The 13075-nt window shown below is 38.9% G+C and overlaps 2 protein-coding genes across 4 annotated transcripts; one reads left to right on the top strand and one right to left on the bottom strand.

Annotated features, from left to right (window-relative positions):
- Positions 1 to 428: 428 nt before the first annotated feature.
- Positions 429 to 3669, bottom strand: LOC116266293 (PRA1 family protein H). 3 transcript variants are annotated; one of them, XM_031647443.2, is made up of 5 exons: positions 3450 to 3669; positions 2671 to 3205; positions 1720 to 1856; positions 806 to 877; positions 429 to 734 (listed from the first exon to the last, which is right to left on the bottom strand). In XM_031647443.2, the coding sequence occupies exons 2-5, from the start codon at positions 3042 to 3044 to the stop codon at positions 634 to 636; spliced, it is 684 nt and encodes a 227-aa protein (XP_031503303.1). In that variant the 5' UTR covers positions 3045 to 3205; positions 3450 to 3669; the 3' UTR covers positions 429 to 633. The 3 variants fall into 3 exon arrangements, with proteins under 3 accessions (XP_031503303.1, XP_031503302.1, XP_031503304.1); XM_031647442.2 differs by having other exon boundaries at positions 2671 to 3062; positions 3450 to 3668; XM_031647444.2 differs by lacking the exon at positions 3450 to 3669 and adding an exon at positions 3227 to 3443 and having other exon boundaries at positions 2671 to 3062.
- A 1193-nt stretch (positions 3670 to 4862) lies between these two features.
- LOC116266291 (3-hydroxyisobutyryl-CoA hydrolase 1-like) lies at positions 4863 to 12481 on the top strand. Its single transcript, XM_031647439.2, has 14 exons — positions 4863 to 5140; positions 5213 to 5293; positions 6090 to 6158; positions 6480 to 6543; positions 6758 to 6837; positions 6957 to 7040; positions 8049 to 8133; positions 8530 to 8615; positions 8866 to 8987; positions 10032 to 10092; positions 10200 to 10298; positions 11658 to 11759; positions 11845 to 11886; positions 12201 to 12481. The coding sequence occupies exons 1-14, from the start codon at positions 5102 to 5104 to the stop codon at positions 12336 to 12338; spliced, it is 1152 nt and encodes a 383-aa protein (XP_031503299.1). The 5' UTR covers positions 4863 to 5101; the 3' UTR covers positions 12339 to 12481.
- Positions 12482 to 13075: the final 594 nt, after the last annotated feature.

Here is a 13075-nt window from a genome sequence, read left to right on the forward strand (position 1 = left end):
CAACTGGGACCATACAATGAATGATACAGCTGTGGGACAATAATAGCTCACATGTTTAATCGACAGAAAATGCCCTTGTGACAAAATTTTCATCTTCAGAGCAGACTTCGGTTGAGAGGGCTTACCATGAATGTTTCAGATGGCCGTATGTCTCTGAAGAAAGAAACTTATGACAGCTGAAGTGGATGCCTAAAGAAAGTATCAAATTCCTCTAAAAATAAACGTAGGATAATGACTTTGCTGAAGATATATCTTTTTACAAACATATGCATCATGGTACAATGATAGCAGGGAATGACTTTCTTATTATTTTGCTTGCTGATTTTTAATATGGTATTCTTGTCCTCTTAAGGCATGAATCTCCTGGATTTACCTAGGGTTTTTTTCTAGAAGGTCCATGAAGTCATCCCACTCCTGAAGAAGAAGAAGAAAAAAAAAGGAACACTAATTTACATTTACTCGGGTAACCTTTACAAGTTTAAGCCTCATCAACTTCGTGTCCTCAAGAAACTTCCCATAAGTGATGCCAGCAAGTTCCTTGTTTTTGTTCACATATAAAGACAAGTTGAACTCGCACTGACACGGTATTCTGTATTTCGCGGTCTACTGCTGCAGCCTCTCAGAGAAAAATATTCAGTATTTGTGGCTGCTCTGCGACATTTTTGTGCGTCGTTCTTCCTGCAGAGGTTGCTTCAGCGGTGTTAACTTCCTCAACAAGCTGTGCAGAATCATAACTGCAGGAGGAAAACCATATAAGCTAAAAGTCGAAGAAGAATGAAGTTAACCAGAAAGGTGTGCACATCACCTGCATAGCCAAGTAGGGCAGCCCAAAAAAATGCAATCATAACTTTGCAGTACATCAGTATCACAACAGTTGCTGCAAAAGTAGAAGGTTAATGACGGGCTTTATTCTTCAAATTCCAAAATTTTAACAAAGAAATGAAAGGAAAAGATAGAGAGAAAACTAAGCATTCAATGAACCCAATCAAAGCCTGTCAAGAAAGTTATCCCCATCTTCCTTATACTCTGAAAAAAGTACAAGAAGCGTGGAATTGGGACCAAATTACTTCGTCAAATAGTCCAGCTTAAGTAGATATTTTACAATGAGCAGAACAAATAAAAGAAGGAAACTACATATTTGATAAAATCATACAGAAAATAGAATGCCTATACGAAGCAGCACCTAATACTAGCAGAAGCATTCACTAGTAATATACCACTTGTGCTCTGTAACCACTTATCCCTTTTTCTTGAGAAAAGGATTGACAAATTTTCTAAAGTACTGTTACATAATATCAATATGGATTAAGCAGATATTCTGTTGACAAGCCCAGATATAATTACAAAAGAGGATATTAATCTCTTCAATGTTTTTTTCCATTTCATGTACTCGATTTAAGTAACCATCAGATGTGATGGTGAGAATATTGGTTAACAACAAAATGGTGTTACCTGCACATAAAAATTACTGCTACAAGTACTTCTATAATGATGAGAACTACCCCCACCCACAGATTCTAATACGATCTACTCATTCTCATTGGATTTAACCCCTAGAGCATTGCATCGAGTGAGCCAGAAAAGAAAAGAAGAAGAAGAGAGGAATTAACATGGGTTGTCAACAACAAAACAGTCAATTTGAAGAAAAACACAGGTCTCTTATATGCATGTGCATGTGTGTCTTCTGCGTCAATGTTCAGTAGAGAAAAGCCAACTTACCAGACTGTGCAATAATAATAATAACCTGCTGAAGGCTTGGAAAACTGTCCAGTCTCCATCTGGTGCTACATAGTCTGAATAAGTCCCAGAGAGCTAAAGTTGATAAAACACCCAAAACAGCAAGAGGATTCTTATACCTGCCAACAGATCAAGACTAAGCCCCATGAACCACTTAGGAACAAGAAAACCAAATGACAAGTAACACATACACATAGAGGAGTATGTTTTAAGAAGCAAGTTCTCGTTATCACGTCCAACTCTGTAAATGCAGTTAATTTAGCTAGTAACCAATACTTACCCTAAGGGAAGGACACGCACCCACATGCACACAAAATTCGTGGATAAGTCATAGGTGGCACTTCTGACAAAAAGACGCAAGGAACTCATTTAACAGATTAACTGCATCTCTACGAGCTAGACATTACATTTTCTATCCCTATTTTGCAATCACATCCACAACAGAGTCGACATCTGACCACTAAATGACTGGGAGCTACCTTCACATGGTTGTAGCAAAAAACAACCCAGATCAAGCTAATAATCAGGTGTCTAGAACACTGTATTCAACTTTTCTGTGTCAAAGCGTATCATGCTTTAACATATTCCAAACTAAAACCCCACGACATGAAAAGAGCGCCAATTTTCAGTATTATCCTGCTGAAACTAGCTGGAATAACTGGTTCGGCAAAACCAACTCACGCCATAGCTACTTCAGTTTGGCTTTCAGAAAAGCTACCAACGAACACCCAAGCTAATAATTGGACCAAGGTTCTATCAAATTTGAGAAATATGATAACATGATACTATTCCAAAGTCATTCACACATATATAATATGAAAAGTTACATCCCGCTAACCAAATCATCAATCGTAAGATAAGCCCTCTGGTTCCACCTGACACCAAGCAGCTCAAAGAAGCAAGAAAAGAAACACACAGGATGAAGCATCTTACATGGCGCAACCAAGGATGATGACGTAAATATAGATATAATTTCGGATATATCTCTTCACATTCTCCTGAACTCTCAATCTGGCCTGGGAGGAGCTGGAGGGCAGTGAGTACGTCTGCGAAGGGCCGGTTCCAGAGTCGAAAAATTCGGCGGTCCAGGGCACGGCCGGCCTGGTGAGGTCGTCGGCGGTGACCTTGGAAAAAGGATTGATAGTCAGGAGGGAGAGCACTGAGGAGAAGGAGAAGCCATCCTTCTGGTCCATCGGGGGGTGGGCGTTTCGACAGTCAAGGGTCTCGAGATAACCACTCTCACGAAGCCATGATTCGAATGCGGGAGGAGGAACGCTGAGAGAAAGGGGGTTCGCAGAGAACGCCATCTCCGTCGCTCTTTCTTTCTACGAAATGATCAGAGAATGCACCAAAGGTAAATAAGATGCAAAAACCGATGATTGGAAAGCCGACAGAGATCAATCATAAGGATTGAGGATTGGCAAGAAAAGGGTAGCTGGCAATCCCATCATTCTCCAAAGATCAGCCACTGTAGCAAGAAAAGACAAACCTAAGATTCTTTTCCGGAGAGAACGGCAGGAAAGGGGTCCCCTAAGGCCATTTTCCGGCAAAGAGAGAAACCCGTACGAGCTAATTAGGCCAAAATAGGACTAGTTCGTCCTGCCCCTTCTCAGACAGCAAATGGAAAAGGAGCCAGCAAATCCCTCCCGATGGAGAACCGCAAATAAGGACCACGAGAGTGCGAACGAGAGAGAGAGAGAGAGAGAGAATACCGGTTAGATTCAGGACGATGCAGAAGGAGGACAAACGACGCCGGAGCAAAGCAACTCAGCGGAAGCTCCGATGTCGGCTCTCTTATCGCATCTCAGTTGGATACCCAACTCAGATTCAAATTAAATTTAAATCCAATTAACACTTGAACATTGGAGCAGAGTGGCATGCATTGCACCGAGGCATAACGTAGACGGTCGGGTTGGCGAGTCGGTAAAGTTCAGTCATCGGTTTGAATCTCGTGAACGTCACTCTTATACCACCAAAAGATGGGTATATAATAGTTCAATTGATGAATGTATCACTCTTCAAGTAAGTTCTGAAATATATCTCACTCTTTGCTTCTAGATTTGCAAAATGCTTACTAAGTTGTCCTTCTTTATTACTTTGTTAGAAAAACAGTAGTTTTCTTACTCTTAATACAATAAACATGAAAAGGATGAAGATCAAATTAATTATTTTAACAGGAACTTATTATCTAGATAGCTATTTTCCTTGCATGCCCATTCTGATGGTAATTTTCATGAAATTCTTGACAGCCGCCTTTTGTGCATGTAACCAACAAAAATGTGATACAAGGTTGATCGATTGCCATATATTGCCTGCAGCTCCTTTTTTATTAAATTTTAATCGGTTGTTTCTGTTACTCGTTGAAGATTCTTCTTCGCCGACACTTTTTTTCTTCAATATGCTAATTATTTTAGTTATGCTCGTAAATGGTATGCTAAGCTTTAGAAAAGGGGTGTCGAATCTTTAAGATTCTAGAGAACTGATCATGAGAACTAAAAAATCATAAGCAGGTTGAGCTAAGCCTATTCAGATCAATTTCAAACTAAACGAACTTCCTGGTTGTTCCAATTGAAGACTACCATTTCAATATGTAAGACTTCAAATATTTTGTTCATTTCTTAAAAATCATGTCATGTAATTCCTCTTTAAAGTATGTCTTGTGGATTGTTTGCTCTCTGAAAATGTTGAATAAAGAGGATATGCTACATCACTTAACAAAACTTTTACCATCTTAAAAGCTGTTGCTCCTCTTATTCATCATATTCCTACCAAACTTAGGTATTCTGAGCTAAGTTCGAAGAAATTTTATCTCCACGACGTTATTATATTGGCTTAGCTTGGTCATTGTGAAACTCACGGAAAATTACATCATTTATAAATAATTTTTTTTACTCGTCCTAAGAGCTATGCTCACTTTAGCTTCCGAAAGAGTTCATGTGAGTATGTGAATGGAACAGCAATTAATAGTTAACCTGTGTTTGCTTTGAGGTGTGTAGTTGAAATGAACGTAATAGATGAAATGCTCCTCGTGTTGTTCATTTGAACCAACTGCTAGCCCGAACTAACCACGCCAAACATCTTGGAGCCAGAATTTAGGAGTCATTAGAAACATGGGTCTGACGTTTGAAGCATCGGTCCACGACGACGTCGACGAGCATCGATCTGTGGTGGTTGGGACGGCCGATCGCCATTTTTACTGCCTTGCCCATCAGCGGAGCCCATGCGGCCCGAAGGCAAATCCTGTTACGTCTCCTGACGAGGAAATCCCCCTGAAAAGTAGGAGCGGGATAATTGGAAGAAGCCACAAGGAGATTCGGAACTCTTCTTTGCTCCTGCCTTCTAGTCCGATCACCGTGTGCCATCAATGGCAACCAAGAAGTGGATGGACTCTGAGAACGAACAGGTAGTCCATTTCAGGTTCGGCCTTTCTTTCTTTTGCCTCCATATTCCTTCATTTTTTGTTTCCCGTGGACAGGTATTGGTTGAACAACATAACTGTGCGAGGACAATTGTCCTGAACAGACCGCGCCAATTGAACGCCCTCTCCTTCAAGATGGTAACCCGCTTCGTTTCCTCCTCCTTTTCTTGTTTTTTTTTTTCTTTCTTGGTTTTCCTCGATTGCGTGGCGTTCGTCGGGAATCATGGCGGTCGATGTCTGGTTCAATTAATTCATTGAGTGCCAAACTTTTCTTTTTTTAGTTTTGAGCCTGTGAGCCTAAAGTCGTACTGATCGCTAAAACTTGCAAGGAAAGAAGCGTGTATAACGATCTCTCTGTCATCGAAGTATCGTTCAATTTTGTCAGTGGTGGCATTAGACGACGCGTTCCTGTGGTTGCAGTTACGTGTGCAACGATAGTTCGTAGTTGACACAGTGCATTTGGCTAATTTTCAACTGCAACCGTTTTTTATGATTCCAGTGCTTGAAAATTGAAGCTTGAATACACGACACTTGTTTCTTAGCTTTCCCCGACTGCAAGTGAGTAGTATGCATGTTGTTAGAAACCTTGCTGAATTGTCAATGCCACCCCATTGATTGTTTAATGGTCGGCTAACGAGGGTCCTCCTGCTCCAGTTTAAGTTACACAATGTAATTGTTTGACATGAGCTGTTCTCTTTTATTTATTCAGAAAAATTAAATTTACGTTCTCTGGCACAGATCACTCAAGGGTAAGGTTGCGGCTTCACTATTTTGTCCATTTATGAATTTTCAAATAGAAGAAAGCTTTGTTTGGCATATAAGGGCTGCTAGAATCCCTCTTATAAACAAACTTTACATGAGGGGAAATACTTGTCGCTTGCTCACGCTTCACAGAGAATTGAACTCTTCAGTCCTCAAGATTGGTTTGTTTCAGGTTTCTCGTCTTCTTCAGTTATTTCTTGAGTTCGAGGAAGATTCTAAGGCCAAGTTGCTGATTATGAAGGTATCGTAACATTAGTGGTCCTTAAATAACAAAGGATGAACTTGATTTATAGCATTCACTAAGCTAGGAAAGTTGAGTATGCCTTTGAACTGGAAGCATCTTATGTTCCTTTTATCATCTAGGGGTACTATTGGGATTGTTGAAATGTGAAAAATGTAGAGGTTTTCTACCCTGATACATTCCAAGACATAGCCTTCTGGTTGAACTCTTGGTTGTTAGTTCACATATTTGAGATTTTTTTTTGGGTGTTTATTCTCTTTCAAAAGGCAATGTTTTTCTTGTTAACCTGTGCTGAAGCAGACCTAGTGGAGCCTCTTACAGGGAAAAGGAAGAGCTTTTTCTGCTGGTGGTGATGTTTCTGCTGCTGCTCATCTTGCAACTGAAGGTAATCATTTTCGCCTTCTTCATTTATTTTCTTTTCCTTTCCGTCCCTTTACCACCTTCTTCTTCCACTTCTGCTGATGCTGATCTGCATTTTCCTTGTACGATAGGGAGTATCACCAGCCTCTTGTTTTTGTTTGTAGGACGCAAACAATTGCCATGATTTTTTGTTACTGTTATTACTGATCAGCCTTGCCTAACTAATACTCGGTTGTCAGGTCACTGGAGTTTTGCTGCTAAATTTTTCCAAGTTGAGTACACACTAAATTATGTCATGGCGACATATAGTAAACCTCAGGTTATTTATTTCTTGTCACATATTGTGCTTCCAAGCTTTCAGACATGTTTTTTTTGGTTTTCTAATTACTTTTCTCCTGTTACTATCATCATTAACATCACTCATGCAATGTTTTGAAGGTTTCACTTCTTGATGGGATTGTCATGGGAGGCGGTGCTGGCGCGTCTATGCATGGGAGATTTCGAGTTGTCACAGAGAATACAGTCAGTACTTTTTCTCTTTCTAAAAATGCATTTTAGGTTATTTATGCACCACTGTTCACAGTTTTTAAATTCATAAATTTGATGTTTGTCGGAATTGCCATTCTAGATTAGCTTTAATGTTGAAAAACATGGTATGCTTGCTGCCATTTTAGTTTCCTTACACTCCTTTATCCCCAGTTTTTCCATGTTTTTGTCAGGCAGATTTTTTCCCAAATCCTGTACCCGAAGAACCAAATTCCCTTTTTTCTCTATTAATCAGATTCTCTTGCACTATATTGACCCACTAGGATTTCTTTTTCGTGTTAATCTTTTAAGTTGTTCACAATTTCCCCTTTTTCAGCTTTGGTTTGGGAAGTCTATGAAGAATGTCCTTGGTTCCCTACTTTTGAGTCAGAAGCTTTTGTACCATTAGAAGTTTCCTCTAATAATTCTTGGTTACATATAACTGATTTATGGAAGTCCACAAAAATTATAGGGTGTTGCTTGCATTTCTTATGGTGTTTTACATCCAGAAGGTCTCGTGACCTTCAGCATAAGGTGAATTCATCTCACTTTAGAAATAGAAAACCTGCAAGTGAAGATATGGACTCAGAAGTATACCAAGTGGATTATTAGTCCAATTATTTCGCAGGTCTTCTTGTTGAAATCCTGCCAGTGGCAATTCTGATCTTCCTAAGAAAGGGAGAGAAAAAAGTTGCAGTATGAAGATAAGCACAATTGACTAATCTCATCCTCTTATGCATGCCCACAAGGTTGTTCTAGCAACAGTTAACTTTGTTTCACAAGTCTACTGTCCAAATCTTCAATATAAACCCACTAAAAAAGGACTGGTTACATATTTGTAGTTCAAGATCTTAAAGGATCCATTTAGAAAATTTGACTTCCTATGTGCTTACATTCCTTCAACTTACTAGATAGGCCTTTCGGCAGCCTGCTCTACTATCAAAAATTAACTTTGTGCTGCCTTCTAGTCTGCCAAAGCTTAGCATACAATCAATTACTTTGCAGGTGTTTGCAATGCCAGAAACAGCACTTGGTCTGTTCCCAGATGTAGGTGCATCTCATTTTTTGTCCAGGCTACCTGGCTTTTTTGGTACTTTCCTGAACCTGAACAATTTGATCCCTGACTTTGACATTTTCTGTGATTTTGGATATTGGAACAACAATACTATACATGCCGGTTTTCATGCATGAGAGTTTCTGTTGCTTTATGGTCACATAGGTTTGTCACATGGGCTATGTCTCATGCATGTGCAGTACTTCCGAGTTCTGCCGTTGGTAATGATTTCTTTTTCCTTTTCTCCTTTGGAGGTCATCCTTTTCAATTGCCACACTGATATGCAAATACATCCAGTGTACATGCTCATAAATAAGTGAGCATGTGGAAAATATCTTGCCATATTGCCAGAGTTGCCAGATGCTTTTTTTTTTTCAATGTCATTCCTCAGAAATTGAGTCTATGTGTTCTACTTTTGCTACCTCTTTTCAGGGGAATATGTTGGTCTGACAGGTGTAAGGCTTAGTGGTGCTGACCTTCTTGCATGTGGGCTTGCAACGCATTTTGTTCCTTCTATGGTATTCTTTTCCTTCATGTAGCCACTTCGAGAATTTCATCTGGTTGTCTTTTTGTTTATCCATGAAAGGTGCTTGCCTGGCTCTGGTAGCTTGTATGCTTATTACTACTTTTTCATTGAATAGAACTATTTCTTTCTGTTCAATCACAATAGACTTTTTGTGCCATCTGTGAGTTGTAATATGCTTCCTCTCCATTTTGTGCTTTGAGAACCAAGAATTTCCATCATAGATTTTGTCTTGGCAATTGCAGAAAATTCCTCTGCTGGAAGAGGCACTTCATGTGGCAGATACATCTGATCCACTTGTCGTCAATGCAATCATTCTCAAGCTTTCAGAAAGAATTCCTCTGAAAGACAGTAGCCCCTATCACAGGTTTGGTCCTGAGTATGCATGATAAATTCTTTCACTTGATTACCACCTTTCTTGAACCCATCCCACCATTTCTCTAAATTTTACCTGTGTATAATTTGATATGTACGTGAGGAAACAAGATATTGGTTTGGACATCTGAACATGGAAACTGAGGTAGTATGTTGACCGTGGTCCTGTTTCCATGTCTCCAGTGTACCTCTTTCCTGCCCAGAGGGAAATTTTGTCCATTGAATGAAGGTTATGGCAACCTTATGGCAAGGGATGTGCACCCTGAGAGTAATGCTCACAGTGTCCAAGCCCAACCCTGCAAGTATTCATTTTTCATGTTTATGAGGCTTTCCTTGACAGTGTGTGCACCAGTCTTTTCTACCATTTATTTTTTGGTGATGTACTACTATCTTGGGTGCCAGTTCTTGTTTATGTCATGCAAAGAGGTTAAAACTTATACAGCACATGCTGTGGTTCTCATGATTAGGTAAATACTACCATGAAATTTATTGTGGTCATCGGAAAAGATTGATCTAAAAGTAATTGGTTTGGCTCCAAAAGCAGAAATTGTGATTTTTCCTTAATGTTTGGAACAATTATTCTGTTTAAAGAGCATATGTTATTCCATGTGTTTCTTATGTGCTTGATGGAGTTCATGCTGCGAATGGATTTGGATGGCTGCAGAAGTTTAATTGTCAAATGGATATGGTCAGTGTTTGTGCATCCACTTAACCAGATCATTCTGAGTCTCTGACTGCTCCCTTGCTGCAGATCAGACAAATGTTCATTGTCTGTGGTATTCATATAGGCCTTTTTGTCTGTTTGTGCTCTTTGTCTATGCTGTATACACTTTTTTTGAAATGATAGGGTCTATTGTTGTCAGTGTTTATGATGCTTTTCACAATGAGAAGGAATCTACTGTTACTTTAACAGTCTGGATGATCACAAATCATGTAATTTGATGAACATAGGAACGTTATTCATGTTTGTCTGTTTGCTTGATCAAATCATGCCTTAGAATTCCCATGTTTCTGAGGTAGTTTTATGTGGCTACAGACTCGACATCATTAATAAGTGCTTTTCCAAAAGATCAGTGGAAGAAATTATGTCTGCCCTTGTAAGTGCTTGGCTTCATTAGTTTATTGGTCATACTCATTTACTTTTTTTTCTCTTAGTTTCTTACCTGCAGCTCTGTTTCTTAAACATTTATTATCATTATTCTAGGAGGAGGAGACTTTAAAGGGAGTAAATGAGTGGCTTTCTGTAACAATCGAGTCTCTAAAGAAAGCATCACCCTTGAGCCTTAAACTTTGCTTAAGATTGGTATGTGTGTCCCCTTTCGTTGTTGTCTTTGGATTTTTTAGCAGATTACTGTTCTATTAATATCTGTTTGCTTATCAGTCCTAAAATAGAAGTAGGGAAAGAATATATGAATTTCTAATTTTGCATGTCTATGAACCAACATGCTTCATTTGAAAATGTTCTGCTACTTGGTTCTATATTCATCTGTTAGACAAGATTATACATGCAGGATTGCAAAAGTCAATTGTGATCCTCTGGGGCTTTTTCTTTTCATCTCAGAAGAATGTTTCACCTAACTTCACTACCTTATAATGGCAAAACACCTAGTTCTTTCTATTGACGTGATGTTTCCATCCTGTGAAATGTAAATTCTGTTTTCCTGTGTTTAAACAATTGTGTCACCATATTTGAGATTATAAGATAAATTTCTAAATAGTTTTATGATTTGTCTATTCAAAATTTCCTGGGAAAATAGTATCTTAAACATGTCCCTTATGTTTGCATAAGTTTGTTTGAGGAAGAGGAGATTTCTATGCATGAATCTCAGACTAATAAACAATCCATGAATTGCCATTTATGACTTGTCCAATTGAGGTAGTGCTGTGCAAAGGCCACTTCGCTGTTGCAATTTATATGTATATTGGCTGCTTTCTTATGTCTGACAGAAATTTAGATTATGTAAGTTTTTGTGGGCTTAGTGCTTTGGCTTAGGATTAAAAAAATCTGTGTTTTGAGCTCAAGCTTCATAGATTCGTCAATAACAATTCTCTGAATTCGCTTTCTGCAAATTCGATTTAAGATTTTAGTTGCAATCTTATTTTCAGTTCACCACGACTAGGAGATACATTGGTGAGTACTGTAGCATGTTGTATCCACTGCTGGCAGTTTCACTCCATGAACTGCATAAGCTAGTAGCATGTACAGGTTGTGGATTTCTTACTCTTTGCACAGGATATATACTCAATGAGGCAAGCCTTAGTTGCTACCTCAATGCTTGCTATCTGAAAGTTTTGCTATGTATCAAAGGTACTGCTAAATGCTTAACCATCTGCATAATTGTTCCAATATGGCCACCCTCAATTTTCTCAACCATTTGTGGGATTATTCTAATGTCAAAAAATTCCTAATCCATGATTTCCTTTTCATAACCAAGATGGAGGGCAGCTCCTTGAATTTCAAACTAGATCCTGGTTTTATGATATTGCAGCTTTACTTTCCTATCATATTATTTGTAAGTGTGAGAAATAAGTAAGATAAGCATCTGTTGTTATCTTATGCTGGAAGTGTGGTTCAGGGTTTCTTTTGATTTGGAAAGTAGTTTCTGCTGGATGTATCTCAGTTCTGTGTGTAATAGTTTAAAATATGCCTTTAATGCACCAGATCAGAGAGGGTAGGCTGCAAAGCATTGACCAGTGCCTGAGCCGTGAATACAGAGTTGTTTCCCACATAATGAAAAGTGAACATAGCAGCGATTTTTTTGAGGTAATTTATGTAAAATTTACATGTTTTTTCTGTTCTAGCTGCCTCGGTCTGAAAATCTTCAAATGCCTACTTTTATCTCCTTCAGGGTTGCAGGGCTATACTGTTTGACAAAGACAGGAATCCCAAGGTTCAGCCTCAGTTCTTGTTCTTTCCATTTGTTAGTGAACTGCGTGGTATTCACCGAAACAACACCAAACAGGGATTCAGGGATCTCAAACCAACCCTGCCAAGCCCTTGATAGATGGCTGCTTGACTGATTGAGTAGCAGCTCTTCAAATTTGGAGCAACTCGAAGCAAGTCAAAGTGATTAACAAGAGCTGTTTGACTTGCTGAGTTGCGTCCGTGTTTCTGAATTTCATCACCTATTCACCTATGAGTCAAGTGCATCTGAATCTAATTGCAATTTTTCTTTCTTTTCTCTTTTATTTTTTTTTTCTGCAGTGGAACCCATCAAAATTGGAATTAGTCAGTGAAGAGATGGTAGATGACTATCTCACAAAGGTTAATGATGAAGAATGGAAAGACCTGGAGCTCTTGCCTAGGCCTAGAGCTACTGCTTCCAGTATATCAAAACTCTGACCATGTAACACCTGATCCTTGTGGATTGTGATTATTGCTTTGATGCTCAACGAAAGTGTTTCAACTGATTAGTAGACTACTTGTGTATTCTGATGACAACAATTAGTTTATATAATTCAAGGATCTTGTTGCTGTTACATTTATATAGCTGTATAACTTGGTCCAGTGTATTACTATTACTTCTGCCGCATTTGGTCTCTGAAAATTCAAGTTTCATCATAGTTCTTTAAAGGAACGATAACCTCTCGAACCGTTGCATGGTTTTTGATCCTGGATGGGTTTTGAAAGCATTCACGTGGTACAGACCTAATTAGCTGCTTGACATACTGGAACGTTCCTGAAGATAATTAAACTGGTAAATCGGCCTTGATAGACCATGATAACGGTCAGCTCTGTGGTATTATTGTTCATCTTATTTTATGATATTATGGGCTGTTTTGTAATAATCTTCCATGCTTACATGATGATAATCATCCAGATAAGGCGTTACACTCAAATGGCTGCCCATCCATGGTTGTTAAAAGGCCGAAGCTCCATTACCATATTTTTCTCTCAGGTAGTAGCAGATGCCAGTCAGCAGTGTGGAACAAACCTGACGATGCTATTGTAAACAGATCATAAATCTCTCTCACTGCTCTCAATACTTGCTTAGAACAGTAATTTACTTAATAACAAAGTCTTACAAATCAGCTCACCCAAGGAGCACACCTAGATGAAAGGAATAACAGGTAATAAAT

This window comes from Nymphaea colorata, chromosome 12 (genome assembly GCF_008831285.2).
Source record: "Nymphaea colorata isolate Beijing-Zhang1983 chromosome 12, ASM883128v2, whole genome shotgun sequence".
Classification (NCBI taxonomy): Eukaryota; Viridiplantae; Streptophyta; class Magnoliopsida; order Nymphaeales; family Nymphaeaceae; genus Nymphaea; species Nymphaea colorata.